The 21,568-nt window shown below is 40.6% G+C and overlaps 2 protein-coding genes across 8 annotated transcripts in view; one reads left to right on the forward strand and one right to left on the reverse strand.

Annotated features, from left to right (window-relative positions):
* Positions 1 to 237: 237 nt before the first annotated feature.
* flad1 (flavin adenine dinucleotide synthetase 1) lies at positions 238 to 6,993 on the forward strand. Of its 6 annotated transcripts, none has more exons than XM_034101498.2 (11): positions 238 to 368; positions 1,651 to 1,739; positions 1,991 to 2,159; positions 2,668 to 3,045; positions 3,645 to 3,758; positions 3,839 to 4,106; positions 4,861 to 5,008; positions 5,345 to 5,443; positions 5,628 to 5,817; positions 6,572 to 6,645; positions 6,747 to 6,993. In XM_034101498.2, exons 2-11 carry the CDS (start codon positions 1,732 to 1,734, stop codon positions 6,880 to 6,882), a joined length of 1,584 nt encoding a protein of 527 aa, XP_033957389.1. In that variant the 5' UTR covers positions 238 to 368; positions 1,651 to 1,731; the 3' UTR covers positions 6,883 to 6,993. The 6 variants fall into 6 exon arrangements, with proteins under 6 accessions (XP_033957389.1, XP_033957391.1, XP_071062255.1 ...); XM_071206155.1 differs by lacking the exon at positions 238 to 368 and adding an exon at positions 526 to 627; XM_034101499.2 differs by lacking the exon at positions 238 to 368 and adding an exon at positions 634 to 754.
* Positions 6,994 to 14,182: 7,189 nt separating this feature from the next.
* The window catches only part of LOC117461186 (ephrin-A4), a 30,995-nt gene continuing 23,609 nt past the window's right edge, over positions 14,183 to 21,568 (reverse strand). Inside the window, exons 4-5 of one of the 2 annotated variants that reach the window (XM_034102961.2) lie at positions 16,356 to 16,388; positions 14,183 to 15,978 (exon numbers count right to left, since the gene is read on the reverse strand). In XM_034102961.2, coding sequence (XP_033958852.1) covers positions 15,890 to 15,978; positions 16,356 to 16,388 — 122 coding nt within the window. In that variant the 3' untranslated portion in view covers positions 14,183 to 15,889. The remainder of the gene's footprint in view (positions 15,979 to 16,355; positions 16,389 to 21,568) is intronic. The other variant, XM_034102962.2, reaches the window with a different exon arrangement.

Here is a 21,568-nt window from a genome sequence, read left to right on the forward strand (position 1 = left end):
CATGCATTTGTATTATTCATAATGTATCTTCAATTATCAATGTATTCTCCGGCCGGACAGTGCTGTGGAAGTTAAGCGATCCACTACATTTCAAAATGCAGACTTGTGGTTTCAGACCATACTGATACAGTTTCAGACCGATGTATAAGTAATGCCAATGCGACACCTATAGTCAAGTTTGAGACGGTCAGTATAAATCTCAAGTTATCTGCTCTCCAGCCAGCAGAGGCAGAAGAGTCCCTTTCTTTTATTGAGCAGAAGAGAAGAAGTCGAAGAAGTCTTGGCAGCAGTTAGCAGCATGCTATCCGAGTGTAGATATTGTCAACTCACAGATAAATGAGTCGTCGTTAGTACCTTTTTAATATAAGGTAAGCTGATTATATTATTTACTTTTGCCAAACGACATATATTTCTCCGCATCGTCTTCACGGACTCTTGCATCTTTCAGTTACTTCCGTGTTGATAAAATAAGGCTGGCCCTTAAGAGGGACCTTCTCAAACTTGATTGGCTCTCAGTCCTCACGGAAACTATTCCTTAAATGTGATTGGACTGCTAACGCTATGCTTTTTGAGTGACATGTAACCACAAACTGTCGGATACGTAATGAGGTCAGATGCGGCTCAGGAGTAAGTTTCCTCGGGTTTAATTATAAGGTTTCACAAATAATAGACACAACATTGCGTGTTTCTTCATAGGCTATATGGTAGGGCAGAGAAATCGGCAGTAGAGTCAGGACATAAGCTACTACAGTATGTAAGTGTACCTGAACGCTTTTGCTTGCTTGTTGCTAGTAACTAAAACAATAGTGGGTTAATAAGTAAGCTAGCAAGGAAATATGGCACTTTTATAGTTAGCTAAGATTTGTCATAGAAGTATATTTGCCATTATGTGTGTCGTTTTTCATAAATGGGCATGACATTGATTGAACTATTTTGTTACGTGAATTCAGTGTTACGCATTATAATGTGCATATATGTTAGACATTAGCATGCTTCTGCAAAGCCTTCACATAGTGTCCAAAGAACATGAAGGCTACATTTTTACATACAGAGGGAAAGTTTTCTCGCACCGACTCTATGCGTTGTTGTCACCTCTTTTGACCGCTGAACACAGTTGGCACCTGACTTGTCCATTTAACCATTCAAACTCCTCTCTTTTCTATATCCACAAGCCCCCTTCAATGCATTTCTTCGCAAGATTGTTTTTCCTTCACTCCTATCGGCATGTTCAGCCTTATTTGTCAATCCTTCTAATTTGCCTCAGACAACTTATAGACAGACCAACACTTGCAATGTCACCAGTTTATAGCTGGGCTATCAGTATGAAGGTTTATCCGTGTCTTTGATGCATATCAGGAAACTGAACTGTCTTCCAGCTACATCATATAATTGAAATCAGGCTACAGTTAGACCTGTTATAAAATTATAAATCTTTCCTCGCAAATATATAAGGTATACTAAACTATGTGTAATATAGTAATTGTTACTCATAATTTTTCAACTTGTTGACATTAGTCAGTGCATCAACTAACATTGAATTATTAGTAGTTGTTTCGTGTTTTTGCTGCTAAAGTTGACAAAGCGCTTACAGATTCTTCTTTTTTTTCCTTCCTTTTTTACAAATCTGCTCTTTCACATGTCGGCTCCAAGATACTCCCTGGTAGGAGACAAGTTATGATGCAGAAGAGGGCCTGAACTGAAATATTTTGGGATACTCCATATTGAATCCTCATGTTGACGTAAGATTCAAAATGAACTCTACTTATAACACAATAGTTGATCACAAAAACAACTAAAAGTATACAGAGACAGATTATTGAAAATTGAAGTTAAATTGTATTTTACTGTAGGCTACGACAAAATGGCGTTGCTTATTACCAGGGAGATTTATGGCTTTGTTCACATGGCAAATAGAGCAAACCACACTACACACCCATTAAGTAAACATGTTTATTGAACAGTGTGTAAGCATTTTCTCTTTGTCGTCTAGCTTTGCTTTTCCCAATCTGAGTAGAACAGTGGTACGTGTGAGGAGACTGGCAGCTCAACTCTCCAAAGCAACCATGTCAACAAACCCCCATGGATCTAGTTCTTTTTCTGAAGCCAATGGGGACGGTCCCACTGCAGCCATTCTCATCATTGGAGATGAGATTCTCAAGGTGATTTAGTGTTGTTGGATACTTACTTGTGATTTGTGCGACTGAACTGTATATGATTGGTAGTATCCCACTGAGAATCCTTGAAAGCTGTTGGATTAAAATAAAATCTCAATAAAATGTGCACTTTTGAGAGTATCAATTTATTAATATAAACATACTAACATGACACCCTTATTCATCAGTATGCCTCAGCTCTCTGGACCGCTATGCAGTCCAGGATCCACATTGTATATCCCCAGGCAATCCCTGTGATGTTTATTTGATGTGGCTGCTGTATTCTTTTTTTTAAATGACAAGTTCACCACTGTTTCTTGACATGACATTATCATGATTTAAACATGAAGACTTTGATTCCGTCCAGTGTCAGTCTTAGCCTCAAAATATACTCACTGTTAGACATTGAATTTCATTTAAACCTTAAAGTCATTGATAAGCCTTTGTAATGTTTTGGTGGAAACACTGTATTGAAACTTACTGAGTGTCTCTTCTTGTGCTTTTTGTCTCCCAGGGTTACACACGGGACACAAACAGTGCCTTTCTGACTCGAGCACTAAGGAGGCTCGGGGTGTCTGTGCAGCGCATCTCAGTAATACCAGATGTACAGGAGGTCATTGCCAACGAGGTGTCCCTCCTTTCTTCTAAATATACGCACCTCATCACTTCAGGGGGCATAGGCCCGACGCATGACGATGTCACCTTAGAGAGTGTTGCCCTGGCGTTCGAAGAAGAGTTATATGCCCACCCTGAGCTCACCCGATTGGTTGAGGAAATTTTTGGTGTAACAGATAAGAACAATGCTGCTATGAAGCTGGCCATGGTGCCTCGCTCGGCCAATCTCAACTATGGAACTGACCCTCAGACTGGACAACTGCTGCCCTACCCAGTGGTGAGTGAAGGCCAGATGAAGGGGGATTAGTTTAGTTCTTCCATCAATCTGAGATCTTTGAAGTAGGATCATGCTGTCATAAAACACTCAATTAGGTACAGTATCATCATCACCCTCCACCTGCTGACTGACCCCCAGAGCCCTTTCGTTATAACTGATATCCCATGTATCTGCTGTGCTGTGTTTTAACATCAGTTGGATTTTTTTTAGTGCATATACATTTTGTTTAGTTGACAACTTTCAGGAAGTTGTTTATTCAGTCTGTTCATTTCTGTTCTGGGGTTGTGTTTCAGACAGATTGCAACATCAACCACTTAGCAGAGTTGCAGGACTTAAAAGCAGCTTCTTACAAGGGGCAAACATTTAAACAGCAATACAAGGAATACACACCTCATTTGTTTTGCATCTAGCTTTTTTCTAATAATAAAAAGACTATAGGACTACTACTGGTTAAGTAGTATATTTCTAATTATATTTACTGAACAGTTTGACGGATCAGTGATTACCTAGTGCCAATAATAAATTGAAGTTGCCACACAATTGTTTGCACTAACTACATTTACACACACTTTAGGTAATAACACACTATCTTTTCCCAGGTCAGTGTGCGTAACGTGTATATCTTTCCTGGGATTCCCTCGCTGATGGAGAGGGCCTTCAATGGACTGGAGCACCTCTTTGCTGGTTCAGGGACAACCTTTCACACTCATGAGGTAACACCATGACCGTACTCATCAATACATACAAATCCACCTGAACACTGTGTATTGGAACTAAAGATCTTTGCTTTTAGGTGTTTGTGGACGCAGATGAAACAGTGATTGCCAATGTGCTGACCAGACTGCAGGCTAGTTGGAGCCGGAAGGTGGCTCTGGGCTCCTACCCTGATTGGTTGGGCAACTATCACAGAGTCCGGCTGGTCTTGGACTCAGACAGCCAGGAGGAGGTGGACAAAGCGCGGACACAGCTGCTGGACGAGCTGCCCAAGGGGACCGTGGTGCCCTTAGTCACTGACCCGGTGTCCATCGCCACGACTGAGGTGTACGCGCTGGCCAACAGCGGTGAGGGGGAGACAGAGGGTGGTGGGGCGCAGAGATGGCAGAAGTGCACACATCCTTTACTCAAGTAGAAGTACAGATACTCGTGTTTAAAAAAAAAAAAAAGTACTGAGTAAAACTAAAGAAGTATGGGCTTCGAAATGTACTTAAGTAAAAAGTACCCATAACAACCAACTGTTTGAAAAGAGTAACTAACCGCCCTTTATAGAAGACCAGGAAATTATGGATGCACGGATCGTGTTCAAATCAATAGGCACGCAATGACTCTAAATAATAAAGATCACGCCACCAAACACAGATTAAAACTAAAGTAACCAGCCTGTTTTGAAAATGTAAGAAGTAAAAAGTACAGGTATTTGTGTTAAATTGTAAGAAGTAAAAGTAAAAAGTCGTCAGAAAAATAAATAGTGGAGTAAAGTACTGATATGAAGTATTTGTACTCCACTACTTCCTACCTCTGGTGGAGGGTGATTGTAAAACTAAGTTAAGTTAATATAAAGTGAATATTGCAGAGAACTCTTATACTTAACACTTATTGGGACCGATTGGGACCAATAAATGATGCAAAATTGTTAAAGTAATTATCGCTGTAAAATCAGAGCGAGTATTAAAACTATATTAGAGGAAAGAAAATAGAATTAATATGATGAGACAAAGGACAAACAGGGTTTTATTTTTGAATTGTACATAAGACCAAGGGATACATTATATTGAAACTGTAAAACTTTGACGTCACATTTCATTTAATTCCCCACAGGCACACCACTGGGTGACAAAGTTATGTGTGCACTGAAAACGATAGAGGCTGCTCTGGATCAGTATTCCACAGAGGAGGTCTGCGCCGGCTTCAACGGAGGCAAAGACTGCACGGCGCTGCTCCATCTCTACCACGCAGCGCTGAAACGGTAACAGGAGGGCAGAGGACGGGGTGAGACAATTAGAACGTTTAGGGGCAGGGAAGATTTAATCAGGACAAAACAAATCACCTCAGAGAGATGAGATGAAACAGAGAGTCAAATTAAAAACATAATGATACCACTTCTACTCAGGGGGGCATCACTGCTAGAAGTAATGAAGAAGAAAATGAGTTTAGCAGCTACTAGACTGAGACTGAGTGTTTGGACTTTTCTTGACCTGTATTAGAAATGTCGTGGCAGATAGTGATGGTGATAACGATAAACATCTAATGTCTTTCTGTGGCTTTTTTTAATGACCCATTTTTCTCCTCCTGCCACTCTCAGGCGTTTTCCAGATGGTAAAGACAAGGTGAAAGCTCTGTATATCCGTATCGTCTCTCCATTCCCAGAGATGGAGAGATTCCTTCAGGACACAATAAAAAGGTGAACCATCCATCTACACTATTTTACACTGCTAAAGACTTTTCAGCTGGTTTTTGTATATATATTATAAATAGGAGTCAGCAGCTGTTACAAGTCTTAATAGTTGTGTCTCTGGTCAAAAACGTGTCCTAATCCTCCATGTTTCACTACAGCAGGTCATTATTCTGCCATGTGTGTCCTGTAGATATGACTTGGAGATCATCTCAGTGGAGGGCAGTATTCGGCAGGCGCTGAGCGAGGTGCAGGAGAGGAGGCCGGAGCTGAAGGCCGTCCTGATGGGGACCAGGAGGACTGACCCCTACTCACACACACTCACAGCCATGTGTCCCACTGACCCCGGCTGGCCCGACTACATGAGAGTCAACCCATTACTAGTGAGACTCACACACATACATACATATGTTACATAGATATAAGGTTTCATTATGTCCTGGTATTTTTTCTCTTATTAGATATTCACTATTTTTATCATGCATTCATATCATGCACCAGGGTCTAGGAGAATCCACCAAAAACAATATCAGCTAATGCATTTAAATGAAAAATACACATTGCCCTTATCTTAAGAGCATCTGCAGACATTTATTATAAAAAAAACAAAAACAATCAGTCTTTCAGTGTCCCTCCATTCTTCAAGTTAGTGTATATAGTGCTGCAGGAAAACTGCTTTTTGACTGGTAATACAAATCTGTTTTCACTGCTCCAGCCAAGCAATTTCCCCTTGTTACACTTAATGTGATTTGTCATCTTGACTGAAGTTTCAGAGTGCAGATCCACAGGCTGAACAAAATATCACACCACCTGCTCAGCTTAATGCGATTCAACAACCCTGCAGTAATGGCACGTTTGTGAGGCTTTAAAAGATTCTATGAATATTTTTGCCACCTTCGCCACAAATAACAGATACACCTGTAATGATATCCATTACAACCCCCCAAAACATGTATGAATGAACACCTCTGTGAGAAATTCTCAACAAATATTGAACACAAATATGTTTTCTCCTTTTAGATTTGCTTATTTATTTAGAAATGGTACATTCTTTTGGAGTGGCTACAGTATAGTCATTTCTTTGAACAAATCATGAATCAATCACAAACCAATTCAATGTCGTTCAACACTCCTCAGGACTGGACTTATCATGACATCTGGTCGTTCATGAGGACGTTATATGTTCCCTACTGTATTCTCTATGATAAAGGGTAAGAACACATTCAACTTTTACCACTTTCTGCATCCTCCATTGTTCACAGCAGAAGTGTACAATCATCCTCTGTATTAAATGTCTCTGTCGGACCTGCAGGTACACTTCTCTGGGCAGTATGGTCAACAGCTGTCGCAATGCCTCCCTCCAGATGGTGGATGAGAGGGGGGTGACGCGATACAGGGCGGCCTACCTCCTGGAGAACGAAGAAGAGGAGCGAAACTCCCGCCTCTGATGTAGTCACACTTTGCACTGTTTCACCTGTTGCTGAGGAAGGTTTTCAGATATTGTAACACACACACACACACACACACACACACACACACACACACACACACACACACACACACACACACACACACACACACACACACACACACACACACACACACACACACACACACACACACACACACACACACACACACACACACACACACACACACACACACACACACAGGTCACAAAACTAAACATGGACCTTTCTATAAAGTATTCATGTGAATATTTGCGGAATACCTTCAGAATGAAATTGTTAAAGAAGTCTATGTGCGTCTGCTATTTGTTTATACATGTGAGTTTGAGCCTTAAGTGATGGCTCTCTGAGCTCTTCAATAAAACATCAGTCTTTGTCATCATTTTCCATTGTCATGTCTCTATTTTAAGAGGAGTCTCTCATATAGAGAGTGGTGTGCAGGGCTTTCAATATTGCTCTTGGTTTTTCTTATTCATGAATCCATTTGTCTTATTTCTAAATTGAATACAAGAAAGACAGCCTCTAAAAAATGTATTAGTATTGTGAACACATTTTCTGTCAAGGTGAGAACCCAGTTTGCAGCAGCATGTAGAGAACTGAAGGTCAACTGTCAGTCTCTTATTGACTCCTGTGTCTTGCTGAATATCCATATTTACACACTACAAGTTATTTAATGGAGCATATCTTCTCTGGAAAACCTCCACCCTGATGCTGCAGTTCTCTTTGAGCACCTCACGGGCGCGTTGTTCTCACTTTTTCTCCATTTAGCACACGTGATTACAATAAATTACCGTCTCTGTTTTCAGACATGATTGAATCCAGGCCCATCGATCCGCCCTCTCTCTCCCCGCCTGGAGATTAGTCAACGCGGCGGAGCGCGGATCGATACCGGCCGATCTAATAAAGCGGGTCGTTTACGAGGCCACCGCGGGGTAGCACACACTGTTACACCGACAATTACCTCCTCCAGCCCGGCCCCCATACCCCCTAACTTATCTGTCCGGGCTTCACGGCTTGCTTGATTTATTAATAATAACAGTAATAAAAGAGACAATGAGCAGAGGCTTCATAATAACAGCAGAAATGTAATGGTGTGTGTGTTTTGCTGGTGCGGTAAAAACACCGGGACATTGTCTGGAATGATGTTCGAGTGGAAGAAAATTAAAGTCATATAGACTTACAATGTGTCGGAGTTGCTCCCCTTTTTCAACTTAAAGGGCAGCCTTTATAAGTATAATGTAATAATAAGTGTGTATAATGCTGTAATGCAAGTATAGGCTTTATGCCCCTACAATATGTTAGGCCTACTTTGTTGACATCACTTGAAGCCCATAGTCTTTGTCTGAGGACTATTACCTACATGTTATTTGCCCTAGTTGTGGAGATAAACAACTTATTTACTCAAATATTGTATTTTTAAGTAACATTCAGATGGACATATAGCATAATTCTAGTTGTTGTTCCTTTTCATATTCCTATACTCTTCTAGATACATCTGTCAGCTAAAAATATGAGTTAATTTAAGAATTTACCTTAAAAAGCATAACATTATTTGACTACCATCAGGGATTCCCAACCTTTGACCTGTGACCTCTAATGGTTTCTGGCAACTGTCACATTTACAGATGTCAATGAGACGTTTGTGTGATTTCTCATCTTAACTTCTCCTTATTTCTAAATCTTCAAGGTCCAAAGAGAAAGAATTTTCCAATATTTTATAAATCACAAAGAAAACTCCAATAAAAATGATTACGATTCATGACACAGAACTATATTTTGTGTTGTCACCAGGGGAGGGAAAAGCAAATCAAAGGGCACCAGCACCAACAAAAGACCTTAGCATGTAGGGAAGCCTTTATGGCACTGCATCACATTTTCTCTACTTGAAGGGAACTAAAGGGCACATTATCATCTTTCTTGACTACAAGGTTGCAGTAGAAAGCACTTTAATGTTTTTTCTCTAATGCTGTATTTGAGAAGTCACATCTGCATTTTGTTTTTTAAAGTTTGTTACCTTGTTCTTTGTTATTTTGTCTTCCAAAGTTGTCACTCATCCCTCTCACTTGCCTGTTTCATCCTTCATGTCATTTTGGATTCACAACTTTATTCACATTATCTAGTCATCACACTTCCTTCCTCGCTGCCTTTCCTGTGTATTATGACTCAGGATCTTTGGTCAGTCCATTTTATGAATTTCAAAATGATGTTCTGATTTTGAACCGGAAGACTTAGTCAGAAAGACGTCTCTGTTGAGGATATGGGTATTGACTTGGAGCCTAAAAGTATCTGTACTAAAATACTTTCTTTTGTGCGAGACCCACAACTCCATATTTATGAAGATGTTATCTTTTAATTTCACACGGCTGTGCTTTTGAAACAAGGTCTGTTTGAAATATACAAAACTGCAAACAAACACTATTTTAAATACCGATACAGCAACTTTTGTGTCATTTGAGACAAAGTGGAACGAGCAGGAATAAACAAAGTGGCTATTTATTTTTTCTCTTGTGCATATTTAAACTTAATTGGCTCTCCAAAGATAGATTTTAGGTGGGCTAGTATAAACGTATGATTACAGCAGCCACTAAAGGGGATCAGAGTTCCCCTCTTGTCATTCGGACCATAATTCACTTTTCTGATGAAACACCCCAGTGTCTGTCTCCAGGTGGGACTCTTCAGTACAACAGATTCCACAGAGCTAACTGTGTGACCGTGTGTGTGTGATATGTTCTCAGCATGACTCGGTGTGGCTTTGTACAAAAACATGTGAAAACCTTTGATATGGGAGAGAACTATCCAGTTTGGATGCAAGCCTGCCCTGGTGATTGTGTTGCTTTCCTCTAAAGAAATATGTTCCTAATCCAACTCCTCAGCAGTTCCTGCGGTGTAAAACGAGACTTGAAGCAGCATGAGACAGCAATTCAGGCGATGTCCTAGGAGGGATGCTTAACACAGAGGATGAATAGACACTGCGTTGTCAGAAAGCATCAGGAGAGAAGGGAGACCTTTGAGTCTATGCAAATTACAAAACCATCTGCATGTAAAGCCAACCGACCAGAACACGGGAAATAGGATGTTCAGTATCAAAGTGTCACACATTAAAGGTGATGAAAGTAGGAGGGAAAGAAAAGAAGGAAGGAAGAGAGAATGAGGAAGGAGGCTGCTTTGCTTTGCTGCTACATGAAGTGTGACTGACAGCTTGTTTGTGTCTGGTTTTGGTGCGTTCAAATAAAGGCTGGTTTCATAATTCTAAATTTGTCACAGCTTGCTGTCCGGCAGACACAACCAATACCCCCTGCTCGCAGCCGCACACATGGGCTGCATTTAGAAAACGCCTTTCACACAGCGAGCTTGCTTTAATGTAAAGGGCCAGGGTCTGTGAAGCCTGAACCAGCATGCGGAAAAACTGATGAGAGAAATTCAGCTCAGCTCAACTCAACTGGAGCTCGTTTGCACTCAACAGCCATAACTTAAACATGGTGCAGGGTGTTAGACATATAACAGATGTTTTACACGTAAGGCTCAGCAAATACATCTGATTCCTGTTTTTAAAGATAAGAAGGTCCTGCCTTGGCTTGTCTGAGGCCAATTTAATGTTTAAACTGATTAAAATATGCTAAATCAGGCATGGAAATAATATGTATGTATATTTACCTCTTTTAGATGACATCTCGTTTATCTTTTTACTTTAAAAAGTCGGTACAGGGAATGTTTTTCAGAGCGTTCTTTGGTTTCTTTTTTGTGCATAATGAGTTTGAAAAATAACACATTCACGAAAAGATTGCCATGTTTTTTGATGTATCTATTGAAAATGCTCTTGCCTGAGTTTAACAAGTAATGTGTTTTTTTCTCTGCTTGTTATACTCTGGTCTTTCCACATTCATCACAGACTGTGTGACCCACCGGTAGCTGCTTTGTGAGCACACAGCAGAAATAATTACATTGTTATTGGCTACCTGACACGTGGAAAGGATGTGAATACGAGCCAAGCAGTTGCGGTTGGTTTGGATTTTTATATAGAACAAACAAACTCTGCCTACACCCGAAGAGGAAATACAAACCCTGACTATTAAGCATTACCTGGAAATGAAATAGAACACCGATTCATCAACACTGTAAAAGCATTCAAAGATAATCCTCAGAGGTTCTCACAACCCAAAGTCTTACACACAAAATACATTCAGCAATACCATAAACCATTTTTTGCTTTTAACAGAACTCATGTTAAAGATGAAGTAAATCAGTTCATATAAATATAATCAAATAAATAGGGTTCAAAACTAAACAAATTACTTAAAAGCGGGTGTGTTGTAATGTGACATCTTCAGTAAATGCTAATGTGTCTTTAAATAGATACATTTATTTTAAATGATCTTGGGTGACATTTTGGAGCTTCAGTTTGATGAATGAGATGAAACTTGATTTTTTTTGTGGAAGTTTTGGGCTGTCTTTTGTCATTAGATTCAACTTTTTAAACTAGTTCATTTTATATTTAACAATTCAATAATTACACCACTTGAGCTTTAAAGCGTTGGGGTTGCTGCATCTGCACAATTACTACACCTACATTATTTTTCTATAATTGCAGTTGCATGGCTTCCAATGTTTTACCTTTATATAAAATAAGTGTGGTATATAGCGAGCAGCTTGGGAAACAAGTGAAGTGAAACCTCCCAGAATAAATTAAAGGGATATTCTTAAACTGAATCCTGAAGACTCTAAAGGCGTTTATGTGGAGAGTCTGCTCCAAAGATTTAGCATCTTAAGTCAGTCTTTTACTCTCCACTGCATGAAGGGTCAAATATTCAACCGAGAAATATATACCGAATCTCATTATAAAGTATTGAAAAAGTAGACGCAATATGTGCAAGAGATGTCATGTGACACTTCACTGATCGGTGGCGACTTTAGAATAGTTCTCGATCTTGATAACATTCAGAGGTCTTGGGCAGTACTATATGATATTGCACGCGCACACACACACACACACACACACACACACACACACACACACACACACACACACACACACACACACACACACACACTCACACACACACACACACACACACACACACACACACACACACACACACACACACACACACCTACCTGAGACTTTACCTTGAGGAGTAAATAACCCTCAATGCAGATATGCGAGTGTGATTTTTGTTCCAACAGAAAATCAAAATGTTTTCCTGTAAATCAGAGCTTTTTTATTCCTGGAGGTGTTTTATAGATTGAGGAGATTTCAGACAGTTAACAGTTATTCAGTCCCATTTCCTGATGCAAAAGGTTGTAACAAAAAAGTATTTTTTGGATATTGGCAGTTATGAGCCTAAATGACAACTTATATTTGAGAAAAGATCAGTGGAACCTTTTGAAATTGGCTCGGCCCTACAATAACATTCATAATAATAATAACATTCATAATCATAGGTCATAGCCCCATCTCAGTGAAAACATAACAACATGAATGAAGTCCAAAAATGTGTCCCATTGACTGCGGCAAAAACTGCAGTTTATTTTTACAATCCTTGCATGTGTTTTCCAATGTGAAGGTAGCTCATAGAGAATGGCCAAAGAATGCCATCTCCACTGCCCTGCGATTAGGGAATTGTAATTTTCTTTTCTTAAGTCTTTAGAAGGACACTTCCAGCATCGGGGACGTCCTCTGACCTCAATTCACCCTGATTCTGAAATATGTTAAATATACAGCAACAGAATTTACAAGAAGATTGCTCAAGGTGTCAATTACCAGCTAAGAAGCTCTCAACATTGAAATTAAATCATACAAAATTCAAGGAAAGGCGGAAGCAGCATGCATCTCGTTCATGTAATCCCTGTTAAACTCTAAGAAGAAAGAAACATGGTACCTTGGAAATGTTTGAAACTTAACCAGACATACATCTTTAAACTTATTTCAGCAGGTGCAAGTAATTATAATATAGCTTTATAAGCATTGTTTGACTCTATTAATAGCCAGAGTTTTGTATTCTGAGATGTAATCAACACCGGCAATCCAAGAATATAAGCCAGTTTGCCGTGTTGAAATGTGATACAGTCTAATTACAGTGTCATTGGTGGAAAACACCAGCTGCAAATATGGATATGGAACACTTTAGTCAGACAGATAGTTAAAAACTAAATATGTCATCCCAGAAATTGTTTATGATCACTGTCGCCACAAAAGGCCGTGCAGGAAGCTTTGACGTTGCATTTTCACGATCTTCTAGATCTAAATATATACATTATGGCAACATCTGTCCATAATTACAACGTTTATTTTGGAGGTCGAGTTTGGTTCCAGCTTTGGTATTGATACACAGCCGAATGAAAACATCAACATTGTTAAGTCCAAAGAAATTCAGAAATGTTGACTGTTCAAGCATATCCTAGAATCAAAGATAAAACATTTTCTTTTTTTCAAAACTCAATATCACATAATCATGTAAAAGCTTTGGTTTGTGCATGCTTCTGCTGAAATAAAAAGTCATACATATTTTACACACTAAAATGGAAATGGACACTGCTGCTGCTTTTTAAGTCCTTTTCCTTTGACACAAGTCTAAAAGTACCTCCTCACTTTCTGCTGATTTCAGCATGCTTACGTCATTATTCACAGTGAAAAAGAAGGAAAACATAGGCTTTGGAAATGTCTTTGTGAAGGTCAAAATCATAGCCAGCTCATCATATGCCTCAACAGTGACAAACATGTCATCAAAAGAGATCATAAACCATGAAATAGCAGCATTAGCCCTATTATCCAGGAAATTGCCTTTCTGGCTTCACAAGAGGCTACATTACAGCCTACATAAATGGAAATGCATTTACAGCTTATCTGGATGTACACTATATATTTTTTAAAACTACACAAAATGTTGTCTTGCTCTGTATTCAGTTCTGTGTTGAAACTGTGTTTTTTTAATTACTGAAAATGAATGCAGTTAGCTACTTTTAGGTTGATGTATTGGCAATGATGCTTCAGGGTCTATTAATACCGGGAGTCTATTGGAGTCTTATCGGGCTTCGGCTGCCCAGTGCCCATAGATAAAAACTCAGCTCAATATTCCACTAAGTTACTCACATTACAATGGCCTCTTGCACCACAAGGTCATTTAAAGTCCCTGAAGTCTCCTTATCTCTATACCCATGTGTATTACACTGGACGTGTGTGTGTTCCGCAAATAAAGCTGTGAGTATGCTTGTGTGTCTTCACGGAGACTTGCTGTTAAAACATAAATACTTTCAAAAGTTAAATGATGATCAACTTGAAGCCTTTAAATGCAACCATATTTATTTTTGTTGTCTTGCCACGTAAAAAAAGGCTCAGATTGCAATTGGCTCTTCACAGAAGAAGCTACATTCTTCACTAAAATGTGAAAGAAGAACACGTTAAACAAACACTTAGATGTCACAAGATATCAAAAACACATTCCTAGTTGTACATGATTGTAAAATCCTACACTGAAGTTATTTAACACATCTTCAAACATAACTTGTATCACCCATTTAGGAAATTAACATTTAAAAAAACAATAGCATGACTGGTGTGATAGGAGCATATATTAAGTGCTAACAATGTAGTTTAAAGATAGAATAAAACATTTAAGAACAAAAAACAATTACCTATACATTTTCTGACCTCAAGTCATTCAAATATTGTGGGGGAATAATTATGTAAATTTATAAATATATAAAATTCATTTAATTTCAAAGAAAAATAAACAACTATGCTGTTCATTTACATTTTTAAAGTCATGTTTTTTTCTGATATCTTTTTCTTAATCCAGGACAATCAATTTATTTAAAGAAAAATATTTGGCAAAAATAACATGATATCAATTTACCTGTGAAACTACATTGTAGCAGAGCATATGAAAAAAACAAACGCAACACATCCTTTACCAGAATATACATTTTGTCTGATTTCTGCACTTGACTATCAGAGATCCGCTCTTATTTTTTGTGCGGTTAATACATCTTAATTTTGCAGAATATATTAACTATACAGTTAAACCTAAAATCAAGGATGTGTAAAAACCAGGGGGCATCGACAAATCAGCCTCCGCAGCGTGTTCAGTGGAGCAAGGCGCGCTGATGCTCCCTCTTTACCCATAAACCCCTCTGTTCTGTGCTATATTCTGAAGCAGAGAGGAGTAGAGAAGGAGAACAACATGGGGTCCAATCAAAGAGGACTAACTCTGTCCCAGGTCCCGTTGTTACCTCACAGGACCGCAATATAGAGTTCACGTTTAAGTTTAAGGCCAACCCAGTCCAACTCCAGTTAAACCAGTTTGATCCCAGTAGGGGGCGCAGCAGCCCCAGTTGACTAATCATTCCTAATTTCCTCCTAAATACCTTTATTTCCAAAATCTATACATTTGTTGATGAATTGATCTTAATTATCTTTTTCTTAAACTTAAAAAAATGTGTCAGTTATGTTTGTCTAACAATATGAAGAAAATAATAAAAGTCCCCAGCTAACTGATTTAACCTCAACCTGAGCCATTCAGTACAGTAGTGTTTTAATTTGGTCACTTTTTACCATGAGGCAGGTACTCAAAAAATAAGAAAATACAACACAAAAAGCAGAACATGAGGAACTGAACTAAAACGGGAGAGGAAAAACTTGTTTGGAACGTGTCCTGACAGACTCAATGTTATCTGGCATCAGAGTCATGAGTCTCATAGCTCCATGTGTAATATTCTGTGTTACTATACACTTAGGGTGAAAGAAATTAATCACTGTGATCCAGCGTTTCGGTCCCTGAGTCACTGTGGCCCCGTTCTAGAAAAAGACGAAAAAAAATTCTTCTGGATTTTCACAGGTAAACCAGCCACAATGTGTCATCTGCAGCAACTTGGCAGAGAACACATTGCGTCATTCACTGTCCGAACGGAGAATGCGTTGTGTAAATTGACCGTCTGAGTAATATCTCTCGGGCCGGGGGGTGCGGGTCAGCGGTGCGGACGGACGAGGAAGTCAGGTAGTCAGCAGGAGGAGGACGAGGGTGAGGAGGAGGGGAAGGGAAGCTGTCCTCAGGTAGCAGGCACTAGTTACAGCCTCTGTTTCTGAAAGAGAGAAGGACATTATTGTCACCCTTAGTGTGCACTAGTTTTCCACGTTTTGGGCTCAGTGCTTTGATTGCAATTCATGAAAACCTCAACGTTAAAGCATATACAGTTATTATAGAAAAGGCCTCCTCACTTTGTCAGCTGTTGGTTTTTTAGAACTTTTTAGAAAGCACCAATGGAAAAACTCCAAAATTGTGTGGAAAACTTTCCAGAAGATAGTAGGATGTTATAGAAGTGCAATACTGGGTATTGTTATAATAGAGCTGTAAAGTTATGGTGACATCATACTCATTTTTCTTCCTACAAATAATTTGTAAGCACTTGTAAATATGCCTATACGAGAATAAATAGGGATTCAAATGTTGCATTCGTACCTTGTATTTGTTTTGAACCCTCTGATGCTTTTACTAGAGAGAGAGAAGAAGAGAAGGAGATAATTCAGTGAAGGCAAAGAAACAAGTTGCTGATTAGTCATTTTTGTATGCTTAACTTTCTCAATAAAGCTACTGCTTTGTGGAAAAGAGGGAGCGAGAAACAGACAAATGACCAGGGGAAGGTATTTACCATTACTCGAAGACTTACACCATGAAAAATGAGTACTGACTGGCTGGCTGCGCAACCCTAAATATGTCCCCTATGCAAATTCTCTTAAAGGTCGGATAAAAAAAGCGCTTGAGAAGCATGGAAACAGGAAAATATAGTGTTATGTAAATTAGAAGGAGTAAGAATGATCCAGATTATACAGAGGGGATACAGGAAATGAAAAACGGGGGGAAAAAACACATGAAAATTCAAAATGACAGAGCGAAACCAAGAAGTGGACAGAAGATGAAAGGAAGAGCGTTGGAGACCCGAGTGAGAAAGTATGACGAAAAAAAAGAAGGTTGGAAAGATTGAAACAAGGTCAGACAGAGAGAAAAGGGAGGGAGAGAGAGAGAGAGACGGGGGGGTTGTTTGTGGTGTCTGGGTGTCACTTTCTCAGCAGGGGGTGGACTAAAAGAAAATAATGGATGGAGGGATGGTGAGGATGAAGGGAAAAGGAGGGGTGGGAGATCTGGTAAAAAGAAGAGGACAAGAAATGCAGGTGGTGAGAGTGAAAAGCGGAAACTGTTGAGAAAAAGGAGCCGCAGTGTAACATCAGCGAGGGAGAGGACTATAGGTCAGGAAACGTGGATGAGGCTGCACAATTGCCGCCGTTATTAAATCGATCTATAGCCTTGAATCCACCGCTGACACTGCAACCCCAAAGACTCAAACACACACACAAAGACAAAGTGTGTATTGATGTCTCCAGGAAAACACCCATCCACATCCCGCTGCGACTGACTGAGATTATGAGAGAGGAAATGGGACACTGAGCTCATCTGCTGTACAGTCACACAGGGGCAGAAAGGATTTATCAAATGAGGGCTTATTGTCCAAACACTGCGTCTGTCTGTTATCTCCATCTTGTACCTACAGGTCTCTGATGCTACGTGTCGCTCCGACAGACACGAGACACTAAATGACTCCCAGGTTCGGTACAGCTAACGACCATCGAGGGGTTAACGAAGCATTAAATAGCCTGCTGGGTCTGGGCCTCCGAGTACTCCGCTGTCGCGTGCATGTGTGTGTCTATGTGTCTATAATTGCGAGTGTTGTTACGGAGAAAATCAAAGCAAACTAAAATAGCGTAATAATCAAACATTTCAGGCCTTCATTAGTTACATTTGTTTGGCATTTTTGCCATCAACCCATGATTTAATAGCATTTACTGGTCAAAGAATATTTATAAACCAGCTGTCATTTCAAGTTTTAATAGTGTTGATGAAGTGTGAAAAAGAAGGTGGATGATCTAAATCAAATTAACGATTTTAATAAAAAGACAAAACAAAAAAGAAGATTTATACGAAAAAATAAATATATATTTATACAAACAAGTATATCCAGTTTTATCACTTAAATTCCTTCTCGACTATAATTACTTTTTTTTTCATTCTGGAAATGTTTGATTTCACTTTAAAAAAAGAATTATCTTATGCCAATTGAAAAATCAGTATTAAATTAAACTTGGGTCGAGGAAAAACACTTTACTGAAAATTATTTTTCTGTTAACGCGGCCGCGCACCTCGAAACTAAAATGCCTTGTGTTTACCCGGCTGTGTGTGATATGTGTGTTTTGATCTGACTTTAATCACATCATTTGCGCATAAACTGAACACCAAGGACCATTAGTTTGGTCAACATCATAATTTCGCTCATGGTGAGCAGCGCCACAAAATGGCGTTCATGATGGCGTGACTGCAAAAGCAGTGCTGTCTCTGCACTGCAGTCAGAAACATGCGCATGTGTAACTGTACATGCACAACAATGGCCAAAAGTGTGAGTGCGCGTGCGCATGGAAGTGTATATGTGTGTGTGTGTTCTCCAGTAGGCAGAACGCCCCACTGCAGAGACAGACACTGTTCCACCATCCTACCTCTCCTCTCACGCCGCCATTTTACACATAGAAGCTAAAGCTAACCCACCCTGACTATTAGCACTTCACTATTAGGAACATTTTTGCAAAAAACACAAAAGGCGAAATAACGGCGAACAAAAAACGCAAACGGAAAATAGCAGTTTAAGTCAAAAGTATCGAGTCTGGGTTTTCGAGAGTCTTCGGCTGTCCAAGCGGTGTGTGTGTGTGTGTGTGTGTGTGTGCGCATGTGTCTGTATTCAAGTTCTGTCCTTGTGTGCATCGAGTTCAGAGGGTACAAAGGTATTCGAGAGAAAGTGGAGGGGGAAAAGGAGGGCAGCGGTGTAAGACATTTCGAAAAGGAAAAAAAAAGAGAGAAAGACAGTGGAGAAATGGCAAAGCTCTGTAAACTGAAATGAATGCAATGGACTGCTCACAGCGGGAGAACGGAAGAAATGACGTGGAGAGAGACGAAGAGAGACCAGGAATCAATTAGAGAGAAAGGAAAGTTGGTCTATAATGGTGTCTCACAGTAGGGTAGCTGAAAAAGAGAAAGGCGGAGAGGCAGTACGACACGGAGAAACACAGAGATAAACACAACAGGAGGAGTTTTAGGAAGAAGTTGAAGCAACGGAAAGGTATGGAGAGAGAGGCAAAGTAAACCGGTGAAAGATGCAATAGAGGGGGGCCTGAGATTTCACATGACACCAGTCTGCTGATGCCGGCTGAGAGCCTTGTTTTCTGATGCAACACACATTCAAGCCCCTTACAGCAAAGCACTTTCTCTGGCGTGATCCTTGACAGCATTGTCTTCAAATAAACATCATCACACACAACACTGCGGCAAAAACATAACCACACCTTTAAAAAATCCAAAACATGCTTTACAATACTGCAAGCCACAACAGGATAAGACACACACACACACACACACACACACACACACACACACACACACACACACACACACACACACACACACACACACACACACACACACACACACACACACACACACACACACACACACACACACACACACACGCACACACACACACACACACACACACACACACACACACACACACACACACACACACACACACACACACACACACACACACACACACACACACACACACACACACACACACACACACACACACGTCATTAGGAGCTCCCTGCGTCCCTGAGTCTGTCCTGTGTGGTTTGTTGTGTTTTTGGGTTAAATTAAGGCGATAAACACACACATTCACACACTGGAGAGGAGACCGAGGGACTGGTGAGTGGAAGCTGACCTTGGAGCAATGACAGCGTACCTGACGGACCCTCACTGTCATCACTCTGTCCTTCAGACCGGTGTGAGGCAGGTGTGTGTGTGTGTGTTGATAATGAACACAACAGTGCCTCCCCGCATGGAATTGTGGTTTTAATAACATGCTTTTACGAACAAAATAGAGTTCTGGCGAAAGAAGAAGCAAGGGAGGTGCACAGTTTGAAGTTGAGATAAGAGATAAGATGTAGTTGAAGGGCGAGAAGCTGCCATCACCGAGGGCCACACGCACATACACACTCTCACACACACATAGACACGGTGTGCCCTGCTGCCATGCTACCTGTCAGATAAAAGGCAACCTGAGCAGGAAGGAACCAGAGGTGAGGTGTTACTTCAGGGAACAACACAACAACAGCTGTGGTAAACCGCTACTAATGGACAGGCAAAGAGAGCGAGAGACCCTCCAACTCTCCTTCACCTCCTCCCTCATCCATCTCCTTTTGCTCTCCTCTCTCCGGCCTCATGTATTCTCATCTCAACGCACTCGTCGCACAGCATGCGCACGACAGAGATGGAGCGGGTAAAGCGGGAAAGGGGAGTCGGTGAATTACCCTGTAGTAGATATGGAGATAACAAAGAGATAGAGAAGACACAGAGAAGGTGGAGTGGCTGGGGCGGAGTCAAGGAAGAGGAAGTGTTAGAGACTGCCATGGATGGTGCCGAGATTAGTTTTGCTCCAGTAGCGAGAGATCATAAAAAAGAGGACGGGTGTAGAGAGCTGCGGAGACAGAGAGAAGGGGAGGATTAGTGCCACTTCAGGAATGACAGAAGACTAGAAAAGAGCGGGAGGAGTGAAAGACAAGGAGAGGGGGATCCTGACATTTAGTCGGGATTAGTTTAGGGTTAAAGAACAGGATGAGAGGCACCGAAAAAAAAGGGGAAAAATAAACAGTAGATAGAAGTATGTGAATCTTTGTGGGGGGGGGGGGGGGGGGGGAAGTCTTTCTGATGTAAAGTAATGGGCTTTAACGGCAAAGTCAAGTGTGTGTGCATGTGTCTGCCAGCGTGCGTAATCTACACCATTCCAAATATTTTGAATGAAGAAGGTCAGACTGCTACATTAGCATTTTGTAAAACAACTATCTGTGGTATTTCTAATTAATGACAGCAGGATAATTAACATATTAAAAAAGTCATCAGCCTTCATTCTGGTAATAACGCTGCAAATTACTCCCCGCCTCGCGCCGGAACAGTGATGGCATTTAAGAATTCATTCAAGACGGATGGGGCTCTTCTTATTCAGCCTTTTTTTTGGCTTTACACAAAAGTCACACACATTTAATCAAGGCGGTGCGGTTGGGGGGTATTTGTTAGACAACATGTAGAAATGTAGTGAACGGATCTCTCACACATGCTTAGACAAACAACCAACAAAAAGTGTGTGTTGGTTCATCCTGGGACAGCACGACAAGCCCCCTGCAGACAGCATGAGGATGGGAACTGGGACAGACGTCTGAGACACGCACATGAGGACACACACACACACACACACACACACACACACACACACACACACACACACACACACACACACACACACACACACACACACACACACACACACACACACACAGACACACACACACACACCCACACACACACACACACACACACACACACACACACACACACACACACACACACACACACACACACACACACACACACACACACACACACACACACACACACACACACACACACACACACACACACACACACACACACACACACACACTGGGCAGCATTCCCAACCGGAATGGGCAGCTCACTGGACTGGAAGACTAACATTACTCCAGGCGTGCTCTGGATTA

This window comes from Pseudochaenichthys georgianus, chromosome 16 (assembly GCF_902827115.2).
Source record: "Pseudochaenichthys georgianus chromosome 16, fPseGeo1.2, whole genome shotgun sequence".
Classification (NCBI taxonomy): Eukaryota; Metazoa; Chordata; class Actinopteri; order Perciformes; family Channichthyidae; genus Pseudochaenichthys; species Pseudochaenichthys georgianus.